The 22,330-nt window shown below is 37.7% G+C and overlaps 2 protein-coding genes across 4 annotated transcripts; both read left to right on the forward strand.

The window, feature by feature from the left end:
* Positions 1–1,612: 1,612 nt before the first annotated feature.
* On the forward strand, positions 1,613–6,885 carry LOC113705858 (serine carboxypeptidase-like 2). Of its 3 annotated transcripts, none has more exons than XM_027227770.2 (14): positions 1,613–2,007; positions 2,104–2,249; positions 2,779–2,855; positions 3,144–3,266; positions 4,105–4,207; positions 4,683–4,720; positions 4,842–4,943; positions 5,065–5,151; positions 5,594–5,758; positions 5,860–5,931; positions 6,013–6,131; positions 6,217–6,330; positions 6,444–6,489; positions 6,616–6,885. In XM_027227770.2, the coding sequence occupies exons 1-14, from the start codon at positions 1,850–1,852 to the stop codon at positions 6,697–6,699; spliced, it is 1,434 nt and encodes a 477-aa protein (XP_027083571.2). In that variant the 5' UTR covers positions 1,613–1,849; the 3' UTR covers positions 6,700–6,885. The 3 variants fall into 3 exon arrangements, with proteins under 3 accessions (XP_027083571.2, XP_071913588.1, XP_071913591.1); XM_072057487.1 differs by having other exon boundaries at positions 1,622–2,007; positions 6,444–6,555; positions 6,660–6,885; XM_072057490.1 differs by lacking the exon at positions 5,065–5,151 and having other exon boundaries at positions 1,624–2,007.
* A 6,625-nt stretch (positions 6,886–13,510) lies between these two features.
* Positions 13,511–19,389, forward strand: LOC113695111 (uncharacterized). Its single transcript, XM_027214089.2, has 3 exons — positions 13,511–13,867; positions 14,133–15,638; positions 15,994–19,389. The coding sequence occupies exons 2-3, from the start codon at positions 14,238–14,240 to the stop codon at positions 19,387–19,389; spliced, it is 4,797 nt and encodes a 1,598-aa protein (XP_027069890.2). The 5' UTR covers positions 13,511–13,867; positions 14,133–14,237.
* Positions 19,390–22,330: the final 2,941 nt, after the last annotated feature.

The raw sequence follows: 22,330 nt of genomic DNA on the forward strand, positions 1-22,330 counted from the left end.
ATACAAGATTAATGTGGTTTGACTCAATTATTAAATCTATATCTATAAAGACAAAACTCGATATGTGAGAAAAATAGAAAAATCTAATTTGAATCCCGACGCAACCGTATTATGACGTTTCTCACGTAGCAGGAAGCCCTTCCCTCACTCTCATTACATGTTACTACTTAAAACAAAAATAAGGCAATTTTCATAACAAGGTAAATTTTATTTCGTCCTTATGCCACCTTTTTAAGAAGAAAAGTGTAAGCATGACACTTGGTAAAGAAAAGTGCACGTAACTTGAAAGTTGGGTGGCAACTTCAAAAAATTCTTCAATAAACCAAACTCGTATATTAACGTTTTAACACATGCCAAGCGTCCACCAACTAAGATACCCATAAGGACATCCACAATGGTTTACATTCTTTAGAGCGTAATCCACGTGCCACGTCAGCATTCCACTTTCTTCTCTTTTATTGCACTTCCACTCACAATGGATTACACTCCACAAGGTGTAATAAAATGAGTCCACAATTAAATCAAATATTTATTTTAATAATGCATAACTCATATTCCATAAATAAATAAAGTAATTTTTAAAAATAATTTTGTTATTTTTAAAAAATAAAGTATTAAGTTTCATTAAATTTTTTACCTTTTGAATTTTTATTTTCTAAAAATAATATTATTCATTTCTAAGTTTGAACAATATATCTTTTTCTATCTCTCAAAAATAATATATTGTTATTTTTTGAAAAATAATTATGCAGAACGTTAAACAAATATGTGATACCTCAAATGCGATTATATCATAATAATCCATACTCAATTAATAATTCTTTATGTAATTAGTTTGATTTCCATAACCTAATATTACATAATTTAAATCAAATACACTGCTTATTTGTTGGGCAAAAGTTTTCCTACGGCTAAATTTTATAATGGGATGGCCCACCCATTACACGCATCATTAGAATGATGCATGTAATGACTAATGGGTATTACGCGGCCACAATGGGTAGCCGTGTGACCAACTCTTAAGCTGTCAGACATTACACCGCTTATTCCACGCGGTTGGAGATGCTCTAACGAAGTTATCTTGTGTGCGGATTTTAGCATTGTATGATTTATAATTTGCTTGAAACATATTTTAGCTATTAAAATCAAAGAGCTCAAAGGATAGTGAGATATTTTTCTTTTTTTCTTTTTGGATAAATTCTTCTGATGAGTTGCTTTGTTTTGATCGATCATTCATTGGTACTTGGCAGATTTTATCCTATCATCTTTTCGCAAACATTTTGATAGTTATTTATATACACTGTTAAAATTTAGGTAAACTTAATTTTCAAAAATTCAATAGTTTAACACCATTTGACTAAGTAAAGTAACGTAATTTGGACCTTCTTTGAAAACCGGAGCTAAGTCTTTTCCATGCCCCTTCACAGTGAAGCTATAATTTCCAATAATAGTTCGATCCTGCAATGAATTGGACTAAGGGCAGGAACGGTCCCAGGTGGAATCGTTCCAGACAATTATGTGCATTTTGTATACGGCGTAATTTTATTTATTTATGATGTAACTTATTTTTAATAACATGTAATCGGCATACAAGATGAAATCTGGATGTACAAATTTTTTTAGCCAAATCTTAGCAGTGAACTGTCAAGACGGTTGTCCCGCTTCCCAATGCATGAGTTGGCAAACAAGACATTTGTGTTGCTAGGGTCAGTTAAATTATCGGCTCCGATAAGGCGATTCTCTGTAGACATAGCAGCTTCTGGGTTAGAGTTCCAAAGTTCCAAGAACTCGGATCTGGAGTCTAAAGTTGCTCTGCCTAGTTCCCAAAACGAGAGATAGGCCAAGCTCAATGGAGAAGTTGCAGGTGCTCCTAAGGCATCCTATCTTCTGCAACCTGTTCTTGCTGCTAGTTTATGTTCAAGCATGTTCAAACCTTGCTATGGCTGGTTCCATAGTTAAGTTTCTTCCAGGATTTGAAGGACCCCTCCCCTTTGAACTCGAAACCGGGTGAGCCACTAAGTATAACATATATTTAATAACACTAGAAATTAACATTGATCAAAACTTAGAAGAAATAGTTGATCCATTTTCTGATATTATCAGGTACATTGGAGTTGGTGAATCAGAGGATGTGCAGCTCTTCTACGCTTTTATCAAGTCAGAGTCAAATCCTGAATCGGATCCTCTTATCCTTTGGTTAGATGGAGGACCTGGCTGCAGTTCATTTATTGCACTTTTCTTTGGGACAGGTGAATTCTAATGCCTTACACTTTGCATTAGGTGTCGCCCAAAAAAAAAAAAAAAACAATTGCGGCACTTTTTTGTTCTTGATTTTGTATAATCTTCAAACTCTGCAAACAGCCTTTCTGGTTGAAACTCTGCAAAAAAGACAAAAGACGTTGTTGTCTGGTTGACGAAGCTTTATGTAAGGTCTTTTGTTTTGTTTTTTTGGGTAAAAGTATTAATTTTATTGAATACCATCCATTTGTTGCCAGTAGCAACTGCTACAAATATCTGTACATTAACTTACTACACATTCGCATCAACTTAAAGATGCACGTAGAAAAGCCCAAAATATAAACTAAGCTACAAAAACACACACCTAAATATTTTTTTCATATGCATTGCTATAATAAAGCTTTTGAAAAACATTCCTCAAAACGGCTAATTCAAATGGAGCCATCGTCTTTTTTTGTCTTTAATGTTCAAGTGATGATGATTGATAAACTGGAGTGCCAGCATTTGATCAAGTCACTGGCCCGTGATTTTCTGTTGCAGGGCCAGTAATTGTCGAGCCATTGTCGTTCGACGGCACTCTGCCCAACTTGGTATTAAATCCCCATACTTGGACCAAGGTAAGCTCAAGAATTGAGTTTCTCTTTTCTTTTATTTTATTTTCTTGCAAGAGAAAAAGAGATTTAAGTTGATGAGTATATCTTAGACTCATAGAAGTGTTATTTAGCATTTATTATGATGTGATGTATCCTAGATGAAAAGGTTGTTGAGATATATGTATAAATAAGGTTCCAAATTTTTTTTTTTCAAATAATGTTCAAATAATCTTTATCCTAACAAACCTAATTTTCAAGATTAAGAATTCGAGTTGACTGCAAGATTGAGAATCATTTCTTGTTACTTGTTAGGTTGTAAGCATCATCTTTCTGGATTCGCCAGTTGGAACTGGTTTTTCTTATGCTAAGACTGCAGAAGCTTCTCAATCTTCAGATTTTCAAGCCTCTGATCAAGCTTATGAATTTATCAGGAAGGTACACGCCCATCACTCAGCTAATTAATGAATCATAAGGCTTCATGGAACGTTGGACAATTACTAACAAGGAAAATGCCATACTTGTCTCTAGACCCTTTATTATGCAAAAAGACCAGTGTACTATCATTTAATTAATTTCCTTCTGAATAGCGGAATCCTGCGTAGCCCTCCCAAAATTGCCTCCATTGGATTCAAGTTCTCTATGAACACGGTTTTGATTGTATAGAACAGTTGACAGTGGAAGATGAATAAAAGTTACATCAATAATAACTGGCTATGGTAGTTTCGACAGTTAGCATCATGGAAGCCATAGTAGAGGAGGAGGTCTTGCATGGGGAAAGATCCCAAAGTCTCATGAAATGTGGCAATCTCTAGAATGGAATATCCCACTCACAGTGTTTAGTTAGTGAAATGTTCTGATACGGACTCCTATGATAATTAGTTTAACATGTATACTGAGATATTCTATCTCTTGTACAAACTTGTCCAATATCAATGAACTTACAGTTTTACCTTGAAAAGATAGTGGAAGATGACTAATTTTGAATTTGATGCTTACAATTCAATTTTGGGTACAAATTTCAATAAGCGAGGCAATTTATTGTCTTTTTGCATGTTGTTGTATCTTAATGTCTACAATTGGTTTGCTAGTGCCTATAGTACACAGTGCAATTACAACTGCCAATTATAGAGGCTTGGGCAGGCGATATTTGTTGCGTTTTTACCCATTTGAACCTCGAGTTAAAAGCTTAATTTCCCTTGAAATGGGAAAGAAATTATAGTTAAAAGATGTTTACCTTTTACAAGATTGGTTTTGATAGTTGATTATACTGCAGTGGCTACATGATCACCCAGAGTACAAGTCGAATCCATTCTATGTTAGTGGAATCTCGTATGGGGGCATTCCTGTTCCAATATTAACTCAACTTATATCAAATGGTAAGATTTTTTCAATGTGGCTTTTTACCCTGGGGAAGTTTTTTGGTTGTGTTACAATCTGATTATTGAAATTGTCATGCAGATACATAGGCATTGTAAGAGATCTGAATATACTATAAATGCTTTCTGTAAGCTTGTAGTATATGCGAAGTCTCTTTTGGTAGGAATGTAGTTGCTACCTTAAGCTAAATGGGTTTTATTAACATAATGCAGAGCTTTAAGAGGGGGAAAAATGGTTAAAAGTTCCCTCAGAAATTTGCAGGCTTTTTTTTCTTTTCTGTCAATATGTTAAGTTATAAGACGCTCCAGGATAAAGCAAGAAAACGTTTCTTTGACCAGTTCAGAGTTCTACATTATCTCCTGCCACAAGATGATCAGTTGAAGTTTGCTAAATAAGGAGAGTATAGGATCAATGCTTTGTTGCTCTATGACTATTAAGACACTAAAACTTACATGTATTTTGGTGTTATTCCAGGAAACGAGGACGGCATTGAACCACGTATTGATCTTAAGGTCTATACCTTTGATGATCTTCTCTTTTCTAGTCTACCTAATCTTGATTGATTACATACTATTTGGAGAAAAATTTACCATCCTGAGTTTAAAACCGAGACATTTTCATTTATGGCTTCAGGGATACATACTTGGAAATCCACAGATCAAGGTTTCAGGACTTCTGAACTATAGGGTTCTGTTTGCTTATAGGATGGGGCTGATTTCTGATGAACTCTATGAGGTAACTTATTTCTTTTGTTTGTTACCTATTGATATCTTAGAACACTGTCATTTGTCACATGCATTCTTGCAATGTAAAATTACCTGTGATTTTCTAAATGACCTGCATATTTACAATGCAGTCCTTGAAGGTTAGCTGTAAAGGGGAATATGAAATCATAGATCCCAGTAATGCAGTGTGTTCGAAAAATATGCAGGCATACAATGAGGCAAGCAATCATATCTATGCAATTTTTATGTGACTATTTTAAAAATTAGGCAAGGCCTAATGGATTTACTTAAAGTGCCCCCTAAACTCAAGAAAGAGAGACAGAGTTAAGGATCATCAATAAAACGTTCCTGAATAGTGTAATATCATTTGAACAAGAAGTAATTTATTGTAACTTATACAATTTCGTAACAGAGTTGCAGTTAATGTTAGGGGCTTACACAAGCAGTAATCGAACATCATACTTCTGTTACGAAATTGTAGAAGTTAACAATGAATTATGGTTTATTCGAACAATAATACACTTTCCAGAAACGGTTGTACTATAACAATTGGTTCCTACCCCTTCCCTTTAATTTGTGGGCCACAAAGGTGAAAAGGTGGGAAGAATCAGAATAAAGGAACGGGTAACCAGAATGATGGTTAATAATTTTCTTCTGCAGTTGGTGGTTCGTAATATTGACAATCAAAATATCTTGATTCCCGTATGTCATCCCCTTTCACGAGAGCCAAATAAATTATTTACTGGTGGGAGATCCATTATGCAAATGTTGTATGAGAAGTTTGAAGAGCTAGACGTTCGGGAATCTACTCATGTCAAATGTCGAGTAAGATACTACTAGTATTGTTCTATGTAAACTCGTGGATAAGAGCATCAGTTCTTGGTAGCACAACTGATCGCGTTTCTTCTGTTCACTGGCAATCGTAGACAGAATGGACTATGCTCCTTCAGCACTGGGCTAACAACAAGAGCGTCCAAGAGGCCCTCCATGTGCGAAGGGTATGTCTAAATCGAGCACTATGGTATGTAGCATTTGAATGCCGAAGCAAGCCTGAACTGATTTCTGTAATCACATTGCAGGAAACTATCGGACAGTGGTTAAGCTGCAACGGTACCTTGCCATACACAAAAAATGCAGTGAGTGTTATACCATATCTTGCAAACCTTAGCACTAAAGGTTATAGATCCCTTATATACAGGTTTGGTACCTAGCTCTGAATCTTGATGCATGTAAGTTAACAGCAGTGATTTTAAGTACTGAAAGTGGAGTACTTTGTGATTCAGTGGTGACCATGATCTGTTGGCCCCGCACATTGAAACTCAAGCGTGGATAAGATCTCTACATTACCCAATTATTGACGATTGGAGACAGTGGATTCATGAAGGCCAAGTTGCCGGGTTTGGTTCAAAATTGAACAATGTTTCTTTTCTTGATTACATCACCATTAGCACGAGATAAAAAGATGACTTTACCCAACTCATCTAAATTTGTTCTGTTTTCCTGCTTCCAGATACACAATGACCTACGCAAATAAGATGACATTTGCAACAGTGAAGGCAAGAAATTCCTGTTTCTATTGCTTCAGTGCAAGATTTGTTCACATGGTAACGACTAACAAGAAGGTCAGAACATTCTTGGGACTAACTGGCACCCCTTTTTTCTTTTTTCTTTTTTGGGTGAAGGGAGGAAGCCATGTTGCTTATATGTTCAAGCCTGCCGAATGCAGAACTATGCTTGAGAGATGGATATCGCATCAGCCTCTCTAATCAGTTGGCATATGGATATGAACATTTTTTATGACTTCTGAGCATCAAATGTTCCACTCTTAAATATAAATTATTGTAACTTTGGGTCATGAGACGCTTCTACTCTAACTCTCCAATGGATTGCCTTCTTATGGAGATATGATTAGTGGAGAAGTGAATAAAATGTAGTAGTTAAAATTGGAATCACGTTACGCCTCCAAACATTTCTATATGACTGCTGAAGCTTTTACTTTGAAGATATGTCATTGAAATAAATTTCCTCTATTTTGCAATAAATAAAATTTTGAATTCACAGGAAAGTACCGTTTGCCAAGGAATTCAAATATTAAAAAAAATTGTTACTCCATTAAACATGAATGGATTCAAATATTAAAAAAAATTGTTACTCCACTAAACATGAATGGAGGGAATCTACCAAAGCTTTTAAAAGATGAAGTGGAGTAGGAAAAGGAATTTCTTATACATAATTGAAAAGCAATTTTCTTGAGAATACTTTAAAACCAAAAGAAGATCAAAAGAAGAAATCTCTCATGTCTAGAACTGATCTAATCACTTTTTAAGCAAAACCACGACTCAAAAGTACCTTAAAAGTCTTTTTGTTTTGGGTAGCCATCGAAAGTTTACACTTGACTCACATTTGAGTAGATCCGATCTTTAGAAATTCAGTGGGTCAAATTATGTTACCCATCTCACCAAGTGGTGTGGGTTAATCTGGACTACTGAATTTTTGATAATTGGATCTTCCAAGTTTTGGTTGAACGTGTTAAGGGTAATAGGAGGCATAAATCGCGCGATTGGCGTAGGGAACTAAAGACAATATGCCCAAGCAAATATGTGGATTAAGGGAGTGATTGAATTTTGGTGTATTCTTCTTTTATTCAGCATGGCATGCAAAATTTTTTTTTTTTTTTTTGTATATGAGTATGAATATGCATGGCAGTTGACAAGGGGAAAAAAATCACTGAGCTATATAGAATAAGGTTGATAATCCAAAGTGTGTCAAACTTCAGGGCAATGCAAAGACTTCAAATCCTTTGCATTACATGAATTTGGCAACGATGATGATGATGATGTACCTGGCTGCTGCAGTAGATAGCAAAATCACAAATTGTAAAGCGAGGTATTCTCTACATTTTCGAAAAATCTAACAACTTGTAGGTTGAAGTTTTGTAACTTGATGCTATATCTTTTTGGATTCATCACCCGTGGCTTCTGATGTACTTTCACAAAGTAATTGAAAGCAACTAAAACTAACTTTGAAGCAGAAATAGGTATTGCAAAGATAGATAAATTCCTCAAGAAGATACTACTAGAGAAAATGTGGAATAACCTTACATCGCACTTCAACAAAAGCATTAAACCACAGAAGAAACGTGCTAGATTATTGATACATAATTAATTATATCCTAATTGAGCTGAAGATAAAATTAAAAATGCCATGGATGCACAGATACCAGGTGCCAGCTGATCTTGAGAAATGTTTGACATGTTCTTGATATTCGTCTTAATTTTATTTCTACGGGAAAACTTGATGATGAGGGCTACCATAACTCGCAAGGTGGAGGCAAATGGAAACTCAGCAAAAGAAATCTCATTGTTGCCAGAGGAAAGAAGCGGAGTACCCTCTACTTGATACAAGTCAAGTTGGGAAAGAAAGAAGTGAATGCAGTTTGTAATTTCTTAATTGACCTTTGGCATAGGTGACTTGGATATATGGGCGAAAAGAGGATTCAGACACTTGTTCGCAAACAACTTCTATCTTAAGTTAGAGATAATGTACTTAAACCTTATGTTGACTCCATTTATGAAAAATAACATAGAGTCGTATTTTTAGAATTTTTCTCCATCTAGAAAATTAAATCCGTTAGAGTTGGTGCACATTGATATTTGCTATATCAAATATAGGTCTCTTGGTGGTGACGTTTATTTTGTAACTTTTATTGTTGATTTTGCTAGAAAAGTTTGGTGTTTTGCTTTGATATCCAAAGATCAGGTTTATTGATTTACGTAATTGGAAGTAACCAATTAGGTTTACGACGAAACCTAGAAATCGATCACTAATCCAATTTGAGTACCTCTACAGGATATACCTCAACAGAAAACTGAAAAGTAACGGCAGACCTCAACAAAAAACTGAAGAGTAACGGCAGCAAGTGATTGAGTTCAATAGTTCCTCAAATAAAATTATTGACTCTAGCATAGCAAAGTTGAAAGAGAAATTGATAAGTAATTAAAGTGTGTTCGTGCTGATAATGGTGGTGAGTACAGGAGACCGTTTGAAAGTTACTGCAAGTGCCATGGGATCGGATTAGAAAAGACAGTACCAAAAACTCCTCAAGAGAATGGAGTAGCAGAAAAGATAAATAGATCCATCACCGAACGAGTCAGATGTATGCTCTCCAATGCGAAGATGTCAAAATCCTTTTGGAGCCAGGCAATGAGAACAATAGTTGATTTGATTAATCTTTCTCCATCAATTCCTCTAGATGGTGATGTCTCAGAAAGAGTATGGATGGAAACAGATATGTCTTTTGAACACTTGAGAATTTTTGGTTATTAAGCATTTATTTATATTTTCAAAGATGAGAGATTAATTTTTCTTTTAACATCAATACTATATCACTCACCATTACTTTTGTTACATAATCATGTATCACCATAACTATATAACAACTTACATATACCATAGTCACCAGTGAACTTGGCGAGCAAGACCCCTTTAATAGTTTAATGTATTTTTCATGTGAGAGTTGCAGAGCAGTAGCCGTCAATAGCTGGGTCAAACAGTTTCAAATTCCATTTTGGAACCACTCTCCCACAAAGCTCCCCGCTTTGTATGGGATCTCTCTTTTCAAACTCTTAAATAAGTTCTTGACTTTCAAACCAACTTTTCTTAGGCAAATTGGTCACTAGAAGAGATTTAGACCTTTTGTGGGTCAGATATAACATCAAAATAAAGAGCTAAGACAAAGTTAAAACAAATCCTCAGACAGTGACAAGCATTTTAAATCATCAAAAGGGTGAATTTAAGCAGATAACTACTAAACAATACGCCAAAACTGTAGACAATACGAGGCGCAAGAAAGACTAAATAATAGCATTCCTTTGTTTGTATATGATACATGTTTGAGCCTGTAAGAGCTATGCTGTATAGTATCTCAAATGAATTTCAGCTGCATCGAGTAATAATCCTACACTATCCAACATCTACCATGAGAAGCATGCACAAAACACACTTCAAGCATCAGTTCAGAATTACCACAATGACTATTTTCTTCTCCCTCTATTTCCTAAAACAACAGGAAGATGAGCCTAGGCATTTCAGCTAGTACTATCAACTTGTAGCAGTTGGCTGGGTTTATTGTCCAGCGTCTTGTTTATATAGCATGCTACAATCTTGCACAAAGAAATTGCAGAAACCTCTAAAATGATCAAAAATTAAGTGACCATTCACATCATATTTAACTCGTCCTTCTCAATATCCAACAGCCCCTAAAAGCTTTCCTTTTCCCCAGGAGAAAATACAAGTTTAATCTCCACTGTATTTCCACCTCATATTCAACTCTCACTTTCCTTTTCTCAAAGAGAAAATGCAATGAATAATTAAAGGAAAACATCCCTTCCCCAATTTACAATGTATCGATTAGCATTATTTGAAGTAAATAAAGCAAAGGAACATTAGACAGTTAACTAGAAGGGGAAAAAAATACAACTGATCAAAATACTTCCAAGCAACAATCTTTCCTAATTTCTTATAACTAGAGGTGTGAAAATAGATGACTTGAGCGGGAATGGGTTGGTTAAAATGGGTAATGGGTATAAGTGAGTCAACTCATTTATACCCATTTAATTAGATGGATATAAATGGGTAAGTCAAAAAATGAATTGGGTAACTCAATTATCCATTTATAACCCATTTATTTTAACTTTTCATAAACTCATTTAAATTCATTTTTGTAAACTATGTTATCAATTTGTACCACCATTTGCACCCATCATTAGTTTTAAATATTTATTTATAATATTCAATAAACCTAGTTACCAATTTTTTTTTATCCGTACTCTATGTCGCAAAATTATATACTATTTAATAATTGAACAATAAGAATATAAAAATTTGACATAAGTACTATAAAAGTTAACATAAAAACTTGATTCAAAAATTTTGAATTCCTAATATTTTTTTGTGTAAATTTAAAATTTCATTTTGAAAAGGTAGAAAAAGAGGCTAAAACTTGTCATAAATTGGGAATGCTAAAAAAATGAGTAAGTTAACAAACTAAGAGAAAATAAAATGATAATATAAAACCCATAAATAATATTAATAATGAAACAAAAGTAATTAACATCATAACAAAATAAAGAATTTGAAAAAAAAAATGGGTGGGGGAAGAGAGGAGGTTTGGGGGAGACAATTCTAAATGGGTTAATTGGATTTGATGTGTTATCCATTAATACCCATTTATTAAATGGGTATTATTGGGTAACTCATTTGTACCTATATACAAAAACTTAAAATACCGATATCTTTCTATTCATGGACGAATATGGGTAAATTTAGTTAAATAAGTTTGTTTGACACGTATACTTATAACAATAAAAATCCACTTTTATGGCTACTAGTTGGCCTGGGCCTCCCGCGAGGCGCGAGGGTGCCCATATTTTCACGGATTGAGTTTTCAGAAATTTTCAGGCATGTTCTTATAATTATTTCTATTTTTACATTCATACATGAGATATATTTATATATGGCCTTTAGTAAGTATTCTCAGTAGGCCATCAAAAGTTAGCAAGAGCTAATTAGCCTCGACAAAAGGATTCTTCTAGCTGTTAGAAATACAGTGGATGGAGATGAGGCTTTAAGTTTGACAAAAGCATCATAAAGTGCATACTATACACATTAGCTAGGCAAAACCGCAAAAGTTGATCTCTACAATGTGACCGTGATGGTGGAAAGTTGATTTAGTTTGTCTTCGGTCACTTGGCTGGGGTGTTGATTTGCTGGAACTGGCAGTAGTGCTCCTTCAGTTGGTAAGCATGCTGTTATGCTGTACATTGTTACTATATTATTTCGGAGAGGATGAGTAAATTTCCTCACTTGGAGGCGGTAGATTTCTTTTCCAAGTCTTTTGCTGACATTAAGCACATCTGGTTGTTGATTCTGTGACAGATTTTATTTCGACAATTGATTGAAGTTATAAAATTGACTGGGAAAATTTTTTACTGTGACAATCTTACCTATTGTGCGATCGGTAGTATATCATCTGCACTAATCTGTAGTATTTGATAGGTAAAATTGGTACCTAATATATGAATGTTCTTGATGGTCCTAATGAAAAGGAAAAGTTGATGAAATGTAGCAGACAAAACCACGCAATAGGAGGAAGCCACTGCATGGGAAAAAGCGCAGCACACCGATTGCTCTGTGAAGACAATTCAAGAAGCTGGGCGATCAGACAAAAAAGCCAACCTTGGCTTTGATAACCAATTAGTCATTCGGGGGCAAAATTGGTAGGTAAGGATATAATGGTCAGTATACACTCCACAAACAAATTCTAGCCACAAATGTCTCCAATGGCACCGCTTCACTCTTTGGAAATCACTGCAAAATGACCAAAAAGCCCACACACTCAAGGTGCCAATGAGGGACCAAAATCATTGTTCCTAAGACCATTCGCTCTTTTATAGTATTACTAGTTTATTTGTGCCTCATGCGATGCATGAGGGTGCCCAATTTTTTGTGAAGTTGTTAGTTGTGTGTGTGGAGTTAAGAGTGGGTGTGTGCGAATTTGATGATGAAAGAGTGGTAGTTCAGGATACGTAGGCACACTATTTTGTAGTAGTCTGTACATTATCAAAAATTGGTCATTACAGGATAGAAAACTCATACAAAGAGCTGTAGACAAAACCACTATTTACATTAACAAAAATAGGTGGTTGCATGGTAGAAAACTAATGTCAACAGCTATTGCAAAACTATAGATGGCAAACAAACCTATTTAACTAAATTTACCCATACTCGACTATGAATAGATGGATATGGGTATCTTAAATTTTTGCATATGAGTATAAAATGAATTACCCAATAATACCCATTTAATTTTATTGGATAACTCATCAAATTTAATTAAATCATTTAGAATTGTCTTCTCCCAAACCTCCTCTCTTTCTCCATCCCTTTTTTTTTTCAGATTCTTCATTTTGTCAGGATGTTAACTACTTTTGTTTCATTATTATTATTATTATTTGTTGATTTTATTTTATCATTTTATTTTCTCTTAGTTTGTTAACTTGCTCATTTTTTAGCATTACCAATTTATGACAAATTTTAGTATATTTTCCTACCTTTCCAAAATGAAAATTTAAATTTACACATGAAAAAAATGCTAGGGGTTCAAAATTTTTGGATTAAATTTTTATGTTAACCTTTATAGTACTTAGTTCAAATTTTTATATTCTTATTGATCAATTATTAAATAGTATGTAATTTTGTGACATAGAGTACGGATGAAAAAAAATTGATAATCAGGCTTATTGAACATTATAAGTAAATATTTTAAACTAATAATGAGTATAAAGGGTGGTATAAATTGATAACTTAATTTGTAAAAATGAATTTAAATGAGATTACAAAAAAATTAAAATAAATGGGTAAGCCTCCAATTGCTTCCACGTAATAAGGCAACAAAAGTAAAGTAAACTCAATCTATACAATACTAATATGTTAAGGTGAAATTTCAAATTTAGCCACCTGTTTAAAGTACATTTGCACCGTTTTTAACAAAGACATGCAACTTCAGAAGCTCCCAATTGCTTCCACGTAAGCTAACACCACCACCGTATATGTTAAGCAAGTCAATCTGTCCAAAGATAAATTTGAGAGAGTAGTTGGATAATTAATGTTGGATTTGAAGTAAGACTTTCAGTTCAGGCAATTTCCCCTCCGTAGACCTTTACAAAGGTACTTCACATCATCCCCAACTCCCTCAAGCTTTCAGTATTTGTATCTCCAATGCTTAATCAAATTTGGAAATCTATTTGACTACTCAAACTCAACAAATGCATCTCCGACGGAAGAGAATTTCAATTGCACTCTCGAAACTAGCAATGCCCAATTTGCACCCAACTAGACAGTTAAATATCTTTGTCAATGAGATTTAACTTTCTGGTGAGTTCATTACTATAGTTTCATCAAAATATCTTTGTTGCAAAAATTTTGCGGGCTGCTATCTTTACAATTCATGCAAAATAATAAAGGTTTTTTATAACCCATCAGCTGTTTGATAAATTGCCTCTTTCAAACTAAGTTCAAAATTCGTTCAACGCCTTGGCTGCTAGTTCATGCCTCCAAGTATAGTCATCAGCCCATCATCTCTACCTCGTTCAAACACTAGCAATCATCATCTTCATGATAATAATTTTTTTTTTTCTAGCCAAAGGTGAAATCCATTCCGGTTCAATAGAAAAAAGTTCTACATTCTTTAAGGATTTTGTGCTAAGGTTTCCAAGGAACGGCTTGGGTAGTGGTGCGGCAGTCCATGGCTGCCATCTGCCCACCTGATGGAGGGCAGCCTGCCCCTCCTACCTTTCAACGCAAATCCTTTTCAGAATTGTTCACGAAGAATTCACAGCAGCCGACGCTATCCTTTGCGGCACAGGAGGCTACACACAAAGGGGAACCTGCGTTGATTTTCCCACAGGCAGCGGTCGAAGCTCTAGCCAGTCCATTTCGTTTCGCATTGATTGGGAAATTCTCTAGACGTAGACCGAAGTTGGAGGAGGTGAGGAAGTTCATTGCATCGCTGGATTTACGTGAGAACCCGGTGGTGGGCTTGTTGGACGTAAGACATGTGTTAATTCAGTTGAACAATGAAGCTGATTTCCATCGTGTATGGTTTAGGAGGATCTGGTATGTGTCTTCCTTCCCCATGAGAGTATTCAAATGGACCACGGACTTCCATGTTGACAGGGAGTCGTCGGTGGTTCCGCTCTGGCTTCAATTACCAAAACTCCCGCTGCACTTTTTCAATAAGGAGGTGATTTTCCAGATTGCGTCTATGGTAGGTAACCCTTTGCTAGTTGATGCGGCTACCCTTGCAGTGTCACGGCCAAGTGTTGCACGGGTGTGTGTTGAGATGGATTTGTTGCGTTCGACACCGTCGCGGGTTTGGATTGGCAATGGAAATCATGCTGGTTTTTGGCAAGAGCTGGTGGTGGAGAACCTTCCAAGGTACTGCTCACATTGTTTCCGCCAAGGTCACGATGTGGAGACTTGTCATGTTTTAAAGCCCGAGTTGCGAGGAGCATCTGGTCACCATACCAAGACTACTGGAACAACACAACTACGGTTGGCAGAGACGTCGAATACAGACATGCCTGATGGCCCTTTGGAGGGTAATGGAGAAAGGCCATCGGTATTGATACAAGATGCGGCAGTAATTGATGGGGCAAAGGGAGAAGTTAATGAGACTGTGACTGGCAAAGCGCTAGTTGCTCACGATCAGTTAATAGGTGGTACGCCTCACGAAGCTGAGCAAGGTGACCAGGTGCAGCAGTCCTGTGCTACTATACCAGCGCAGCAGGAGAGGAAAATGGAGGAGGATTATGGGACGGTGGCGGTAGAAGGTATCGAGGTGGTGCTGCCACATGACAAAGGAGAGGAACGTTCTGAAGATGTGGGGAGTGGGTTGCCCGCGAGGGTGGTCGTACGTTCTGCTGAGGGGCAAGTTGAAGACTTACAAGATACTCAACGAAGGGTCGGTACCCTCTCCCCTAGGGGCAAGGATCTTATCCGACAAGAAGAGTCATCACTAGAGACCGGGCATATAGACACGGGGGGTACCCTGGAACTAGAAGAAGTTGTTCGTAAGGAGCGAATGGATGCAAGGTCGCGTGGTCTCCGGGTTGGTCTCCCGTCAGATAGAACACTACGCTCCATGGTTAGTTCTTCAACAAATTCTTTTTCTGTCCTTTCTGATGATTAAGTTACTTTTTTGGAATATAAGAGGGGTAGCTCGTGCTCCTAATTTAAGGCGGTTAAGGAAACTTATTAAATTGTATGATCTTCAATTGGTGGTTGTTGTTGAACCTAAGTTGAGGGTGGAGTCAATTACTGATATTAGAATTAAATTGGGGATGGATTGTTGCATGTTCAATCATTGGGGTTCTGTTTGGATTTTCTACCGGTCATTGTTTACGTGTCAGATTACAGGGGAGTCTCCCCAACATATAACTATTAGAGTACAATCTCATCTTTTCCAAGACTCCATTATTTTGTCTTGTATACACGCGAAGTGTACGCAGCAGGACAGAGAGGATTTGTGGAATGCACTTTTGCAGGATAAACCCGCCTTCAATCCTTGGTTTTTGGTGGGGGATTTCAATGTGGTCACAAATACAGAGGAGAAGAGGGGTGGATTGCCATTTAGACCGTCGGAGGGATCAGACTTTCTGAATTTTATGGCGCTAGCTGGTGTCAGTGATGCGGGATTCTCTGGGTCAAGGTTTACATGGTGTAATAATCGTTCGGGAACGGCGCGGATCTGGAAGCGTCTGGATCGCTTACTTCTGTGTGGGAGTGCAATGGAGCTACCGTACCAATTCATGGTGCAACATTTAGGCCGTGACCCGTCGGATCATGCTCCCTTGTTGCTATCGGTGGATACGAGGCTAGACAATAAACCCAAGCCGTTTCGTTTCTTAAACATCTGGACCACTCATCCTGATTTTCTGGGGGTTATCAAGGACTGTTGGGTTCATCCAGTCAATGGCTCTCCTTTGCAAGTATTGGCATCGAAGTTGAGGAATGTTAAAAATGCCCTCAAGCAGTGGTCTATGACGACATTCGGGGATATTTTTGAAGGGGTACGTAGTGCAGAGCGTGTGGTAACCGAGTCTGAGACAGCATACGACCTCGATCCTACTGAGCAGCGACGGAGCGAGTTACATCATGCTCGGGCTCGATTACGCCGAGCGCTTGTAGTTGAGGAGGGTTTTTGGAGACAAAAGGCGCGGGTTAAGTGGCTTTCGGACGGAGATAGGAACACCAAATATTTCCACTCCTTGGTTACGGAAAGGAGACGTAGGGCAGTAATTCATCGAGTCAGGGGTACTGCTGGAGAGTGGATCGAGGGGGAATGCCAAATTGGGGAGGCAGCGGTGGGTTTCTTTAAGGATCTTTTCACGGCAGAGGGGGATCTTCCCTCCCTTACCGGTCTGGAGATCATACCTAAACTGATAACAGACCAGGAAAACTCACGGTTAACGGACATTCCATCTCTTACAGAAGTTAAAGACATAGTCTTTGCTATGGATGGAGAGAGCGCAGCCGGCCCGGACGGGTTTACAGGGAAATTCTTTACCTTTGCTTGGGAGGTAGTGGCATCGGATTTATACCGGGCGGTTGTCAGCTTTTTCTGCGGTGCTGAACTACCTAGGAGTATCACGGCTACCTCAATTGTGTTGCTGCCAAAAGTGGAGAACCCCCAAGATTTTAAGCATTTTCGTCCAATCAGTCTGTGCAACTTTACTAACAAAATCATCTCCAAGCTGTTATCGGCAAGGTTGGCGATGATATTACCCCGGATTATATCTCCACAGCAAAACGGGTTTGTCCAAGGGAGGCAGATTACAGATAATTTCTTGTTAGCTCAGGAGTTAGTAGCCGATATCGGGAAATCAAATCGGGGTGGCAATGTGGTCATCAAGTTAGACATGATGAAGGCTTATGATAAAGTCTCATGGCCCTTTCTCCTACAGGTGCTACGATATTTCGGATTCAGTGAGACCTGGATAGACATGATTTGGCGCTTAATATCGAATGTGTGGTTCTCGGTACTTGTTAATGGTGGTTCAAACGGCTTTTTCAGATCTTCACGGGGTTTACGGCAAGGGGATCCAATTTCACCAGCCTTATTCGTTATCGGAGCTGAGGTGCTGTCTAGAACCCTCAACACGCTACCCACACAAAGAGGATTTACTCCGTTCAAAGTTCCTCCTCATTGTTCTATAATTACGCATTTGGCATTCGCCGATGACGTGATTATCTTTTCCAGTGGGGCCAAGTCATCCCTACGTCTGATTAAACGGGTTTTGGATGATTATAATGAGGCATCAGGTCAGCGAATCAACCCTCAGAAGAGTTGTTTCCTTACTCATCCACGGGCACCATCTCAGAGGGCAGCGGTTGTTAACCAGATACTAGGGTATAATAAACGCGACTTTCCAATACGGTACCTTGGTTGTCCCTTGTATACCGGAAGGAGCAAGAAGGTTTACTATACGGATATATACAATGCGGTGGCGAATCGGATTTTGAGTTGGAAAAACCAGATATTATCGCTAGGAGGCAGGGTGGTGTTGATTCAGAGCGTGTTATCCTCTATGCCAATTCACTTGCTGGCAGCCGCGTCCCCTCCAAAAGGGATGTTGATGGTCATAGAGAAATTGTTCGCCAAGTTCTTGTGGGGATCTTCGAATTTCGGGGATAAATTCCATTGGATACGTTGGGCAGATTTGTGTCGGCCGAAGGATGAAGGGGGTGTAGGCCTGCGGGGTTTGAAACAGGTCTACGACTCATTTTCCATTAAACTCTGGTGGAAATTTCGACAACAACAATCATTATGGGCAAAGTTTATGTCCCAGAAGTATTGTGTAGGTCATCACCCTTGTCTTGCTGATATTGGGCATCCGGGATCCCAAGTTTGGCAGAGGATGGTTACAATGCAGCGTTTTGGGGAGGATAATATTAGCTGGGTAGTTCGGGAGGGGGCTTTGGACTTTTGGCATGATAATTGGATGGGGTCAGGTGCGCTTTGTGACAAGGTTGAGGTCTTCCATGATCATTCGGTGGTTGATTTTGTAGATCGGCGGGCTTGGAATGTGGACATGCTCCATCAATTCTTGGATGGAGAATTGGTTACGCAGGTTTTGGAGATTGACCCTCCTACCGATAGGGGAAATGATACAATGGTATGGGCATTGACGAACTCGGGTGTTTTTTCCACTGCATCGGCTTACTCATTGATCCGTCAATCCAATGACAATTCTTGGCTTTTTGGTCGTATATGGCAGCAGGGTCTTCCAGTCAAGGTTTCTTTCTTTATGCTGCGACTACTACAGGGGAGGCTCCCTCTTATGGATCGCCTAAAGAGGTTTGGGGTTTGTGGCCCATCTAGATGCTTGTGTTGTCAGAATCCCCAGGAGGAGGATTTGAATCATGTGTTTTGCTCAGGAGAAGGGGCACGATTGGTCTGGCGACACTTCGAGAGTACTGCTGGTGAGTTTAGTGGGGTGCATACGGTGCGTCATATGGTGTGGTCTTGTTGGTTAAGGAGGGGGACTAATGATCGTGTAAAGTTTTTGCATAATATACTTCCTTCGGTGGTATGCTGGGTTTTATGGAAGGCTAGGAATGAAGGGGTGTTTGAAGGTCGGAAGATGAGGATCAGGCCTACGGTGAATCGGATTGTTCAGTTTCTGCATGATTTCCTTCAGTCACGGTTCCCGGGGGTGCAGCCTTCTGCCCCTACATGGGAAGGGTTGCTTCTCGAATTAGGTAGTCATCAAAGGCGGATGGTTATTAGGCCAGTTTACTGGGTAACTCCACGTAGAGGCTATAAGTTGAATTCAGATGGATGTTCTCGGGGGAACCCAGGAAGGAGTGGGGGGGGGTGGGCTTGTGCGGGATAGTCGAGGAAATTTTGTATTCGGCTACGCGGAGCCCTTCGGGGTGATAACCAGCATGCAGGCGGAACTTCGAGCGTTGCTATGGGGCGTTAGACATTGTGTGATTCGAGGGTGCTTGGAGTTACACTTAGAGGCGGATTCTCTCACCCTGGTTCACATTGTTCAAGGGACTAGTGCTTGTCCTTGGCGTTTACAGAGAGATCTGGATGAGTTGATGATGTTCAAGCAATATTTCACATCGATCACACACTGCTACAGGGAAGCAAACGCACCTGCAGATCATTTGGCAAATTTTGGTGCTGATTCTAGTGCAGGTCATGTGTTTAATACATTCTCAGAATTGCCGCAATTGGTTAGGGGGGCTATTAGATTAGATCGATTAGGATTTCCTACGTTTCGTACACGGTGTCTGGCATGAATTGGAATAAGAAGCAGAAAAGGCCAATGAAGGTGAAAATGGCGGTTAGAAGGACATCAAGGGAGGAAGATTGACTGCTAAAATCTTCAAAGATCATCCTTCAGATTCACTGGAAGACATCCTGATATGGAAAAATGAAGATTTAATCTTAATTTCAGTTTTTAAATGCTTAAACTTTCACTAGCTTGTAAATTTATTGTCAAATTGTGGTTTGATGGCAGGGAGTTTCGTCTCTTTTTAAGGGGAAACTCTGCCGAAATTTTTATAAAATAATAAAATAAAAAAAAAAAAAAAAAATCTGTCCAACACCAAAACAAAGATGTGAAATTCCATGTTTAGCCACCTACTGATGGTGCCCATACGGGACCATCACTATTGCACTCATATCAGCCAACTCCCCTTTTTATACTTCTTATGATATGATATGATTAGGATAGGAAGTATCATACATCACTTGACTATAGGACATCCTCGTTTAATGTCTATCTCTGCCATCTGCCAAACGAATATACCTCTCCCAGCATGCTTCATCCCTTATTTATATACCCTGTACCTCTAGTATCAAAGCCATCCTGCAACCATGATTTTGTTTTTTTTTTCCAGAATTTATCAACCTTATAACTGATCCCAGGAAGATTCTAGAAACTGGTGTGGCCAACGTGTTAGATCAAGAGAAGAAGGGCTAAGGCCATCAACAGTACTATCTTTAAATTTATCTGGAAAACAATTACAGAAAAAGGAACTATCTACATCTTGTAAAGTACCAAAAATTTTATGTACCAAAGATTCAGGGATCCATCCCAATGGCTGCATCACAAAAAAATGCTAAAGAAAATCATTTCCTTCCAATAGCTCATGACCCCTCAGAAACCAAATATAACTAACAATACATTCTTTATTGCCCTATAAAGGATATCAAGCTATAAAAGAGTCAACATAAAAAAATAGAAACAAAAAAGAACTCAAGGTCATCGAAGATTTAAAAAAAAAAAAAAAAAAACTGCTAGGAAAGCATATTTAGCCACTACCTGTTCAGATTATTGTTATAGTTTCCCTAAATCCTTTACCCCAAATCTTCTCTCTTCTGTCTGAAAATGTTACCTTTAGTGCCCAGACCGTACAATGTCATATTGAGTCTATGTATCTGGGCGATTTTGAATTTTTCAAAACTAGGGTACTGGTACATGGCCAAAGATCTAGAATTGGCTAGAGGGCGTCTATCTTGTATCCCATCTGTAAGTAGCATATTAAATACAACTTAAATTATGAAATGGCTCATACTTAAAAGAAAATTTCTAAATGATCCAAACAAAAAAAAAAAGAAAAAGAAGACAAGAAAATTAGCTTAAAATAAAGAAGAAGAAAATCTGGGGCAAAAATGATTGCGCAAACAGTTTCTAAATGGTATAAAGCTTTAGTGACAAATTATAATTCGCATCGTATACAAGACACAAGTTATATAATTTCGTAACAATGACATGAAATAATAAGATTGTTCACAATTAAAAGTATGTGTTATGTTATTGTTATGTAACATTATCTGAATCTGATTTCTCGAAAATTTATTTTGTTGGCAAAATTTAAACTGTTATGATCGATCCAAAAAGGAAAAAAAGAGAAATTAAAGTACATGGTTGAGATCTGCAAGTTTCACAGTTAAAATGTTGCAAGATGGGCGGCACAACTGCAAGTTTCACAGTTAAAGGACTCCATTTAAAATTTAGTTCCATCCAGTTAAAATGTTGTTCTCGATTTTGGCAAGTTTCACAGTTAAGTTTCAAACTGAGAGTAGCAATTATGCAGATATATAGCCTTCTAAAGAGATCCAAATTCACTATTAATGCTCTTTTATAAGCTTGTGAATCCGAAAAGCTTCTTAGCTAGGGATATTTCATGCTTGCACCTGATAGCAGAGTTTTAAGAGGAAAATCAATTAAAAACTTTACTAAGGAGTTTTTAAGCTTTTTATTCTTTTCTCTTGGTATCTTTCCCTTTTCCTTCTCCTCCTCACCTTTGATGAAGTACTCATGAAGTGTAAAGAAGAAAACTTAGGGATGCAATTTTCTGGGATTTTTTTAATATCTTGATGGCATTACTCCTTCAAGTTGGATCTCATAATTCAGAAAATTTAATCTCCTGTCACAGCATGATCCATTCAAGTTGCTGAAAACAAAAATAGGAGCAACAAATTATTGCTCCATGAACACATGAAAAATTATCTCATAAAACTTGATTCATTTTGGTGTCATTGCAGGTAACGATGCTAGGATTGAGCCACATATTGATCTTAACGTCTATATATGTCATAACCTTCTTTCTCCTTAATCTATGTAGCAAGATAAAAACACTTAGGCACAAAGTTACATCTTCTATTCCGGCTCCAAAACTCACTATCTAGATTTTACATAATTATACTTCTTGGTAACATGTCGTGGCGTTGTTAAATTGATTGCTTTAGGGATACTTCCTTGGAAAACCTACCATTAATCATCACCTTCTTCTTCCTTGCCAGCGGCCAAAGCCGCC

This window comes from Coffea arabica, chromosome 1e (assembly GCF_036785885.1).
Source record: "Coffea arabica cultivar ET-39 chromosome 1e, Coffea Arabica ET-39 HiFi, whole genome shotgun sequence".
In the NCBI taxonomy this organism is placed as follows: Eukaryota; Viridiplantae; Streptophyta; class Magnoliopsida; order Gentianales; family Rubiaceae; genus Coffea; species Coffea arabica.

Bases quoted from the DNA above. Each gene is read 5' to 3' on its own strand.
- LOC113705858 (XM_027227770.2), top strand. From the start codon at position 1,850: ATGGAGAAGTTGCAGGTGCTCCTAAGGCATCCTATCTTCTGCAACCTG. The intron at 2,856-3,143 runs GTAAGCTCAAGA...GTTACTTGTTAG, and splicing joins ATCCCCATACTTGGACCAAG to GTTGTAAGCATCATCTTTCT. The intron at 4,721-4,841 runs GTCTATACCTTT...TTATGGCTTCAG, and splicing joins AACCACGTATTGATCTTAAG to GGATACATACTTGGAAATCC.
- LOC113695111 (XM_027214089.2), top strand. From the start codon at position 14,238: ATGGCTGCCATCTGCCCACCTGATGGAGGGCAGCCTGCCCCTCCTACC. The intron at 15,639-15,993 runs GTTAGTTCTTCA...ATACACGCGAAG, and splicing joins ATAGAACACTACGCTCCATG to TGTACGCAGCAGGACAGAGA.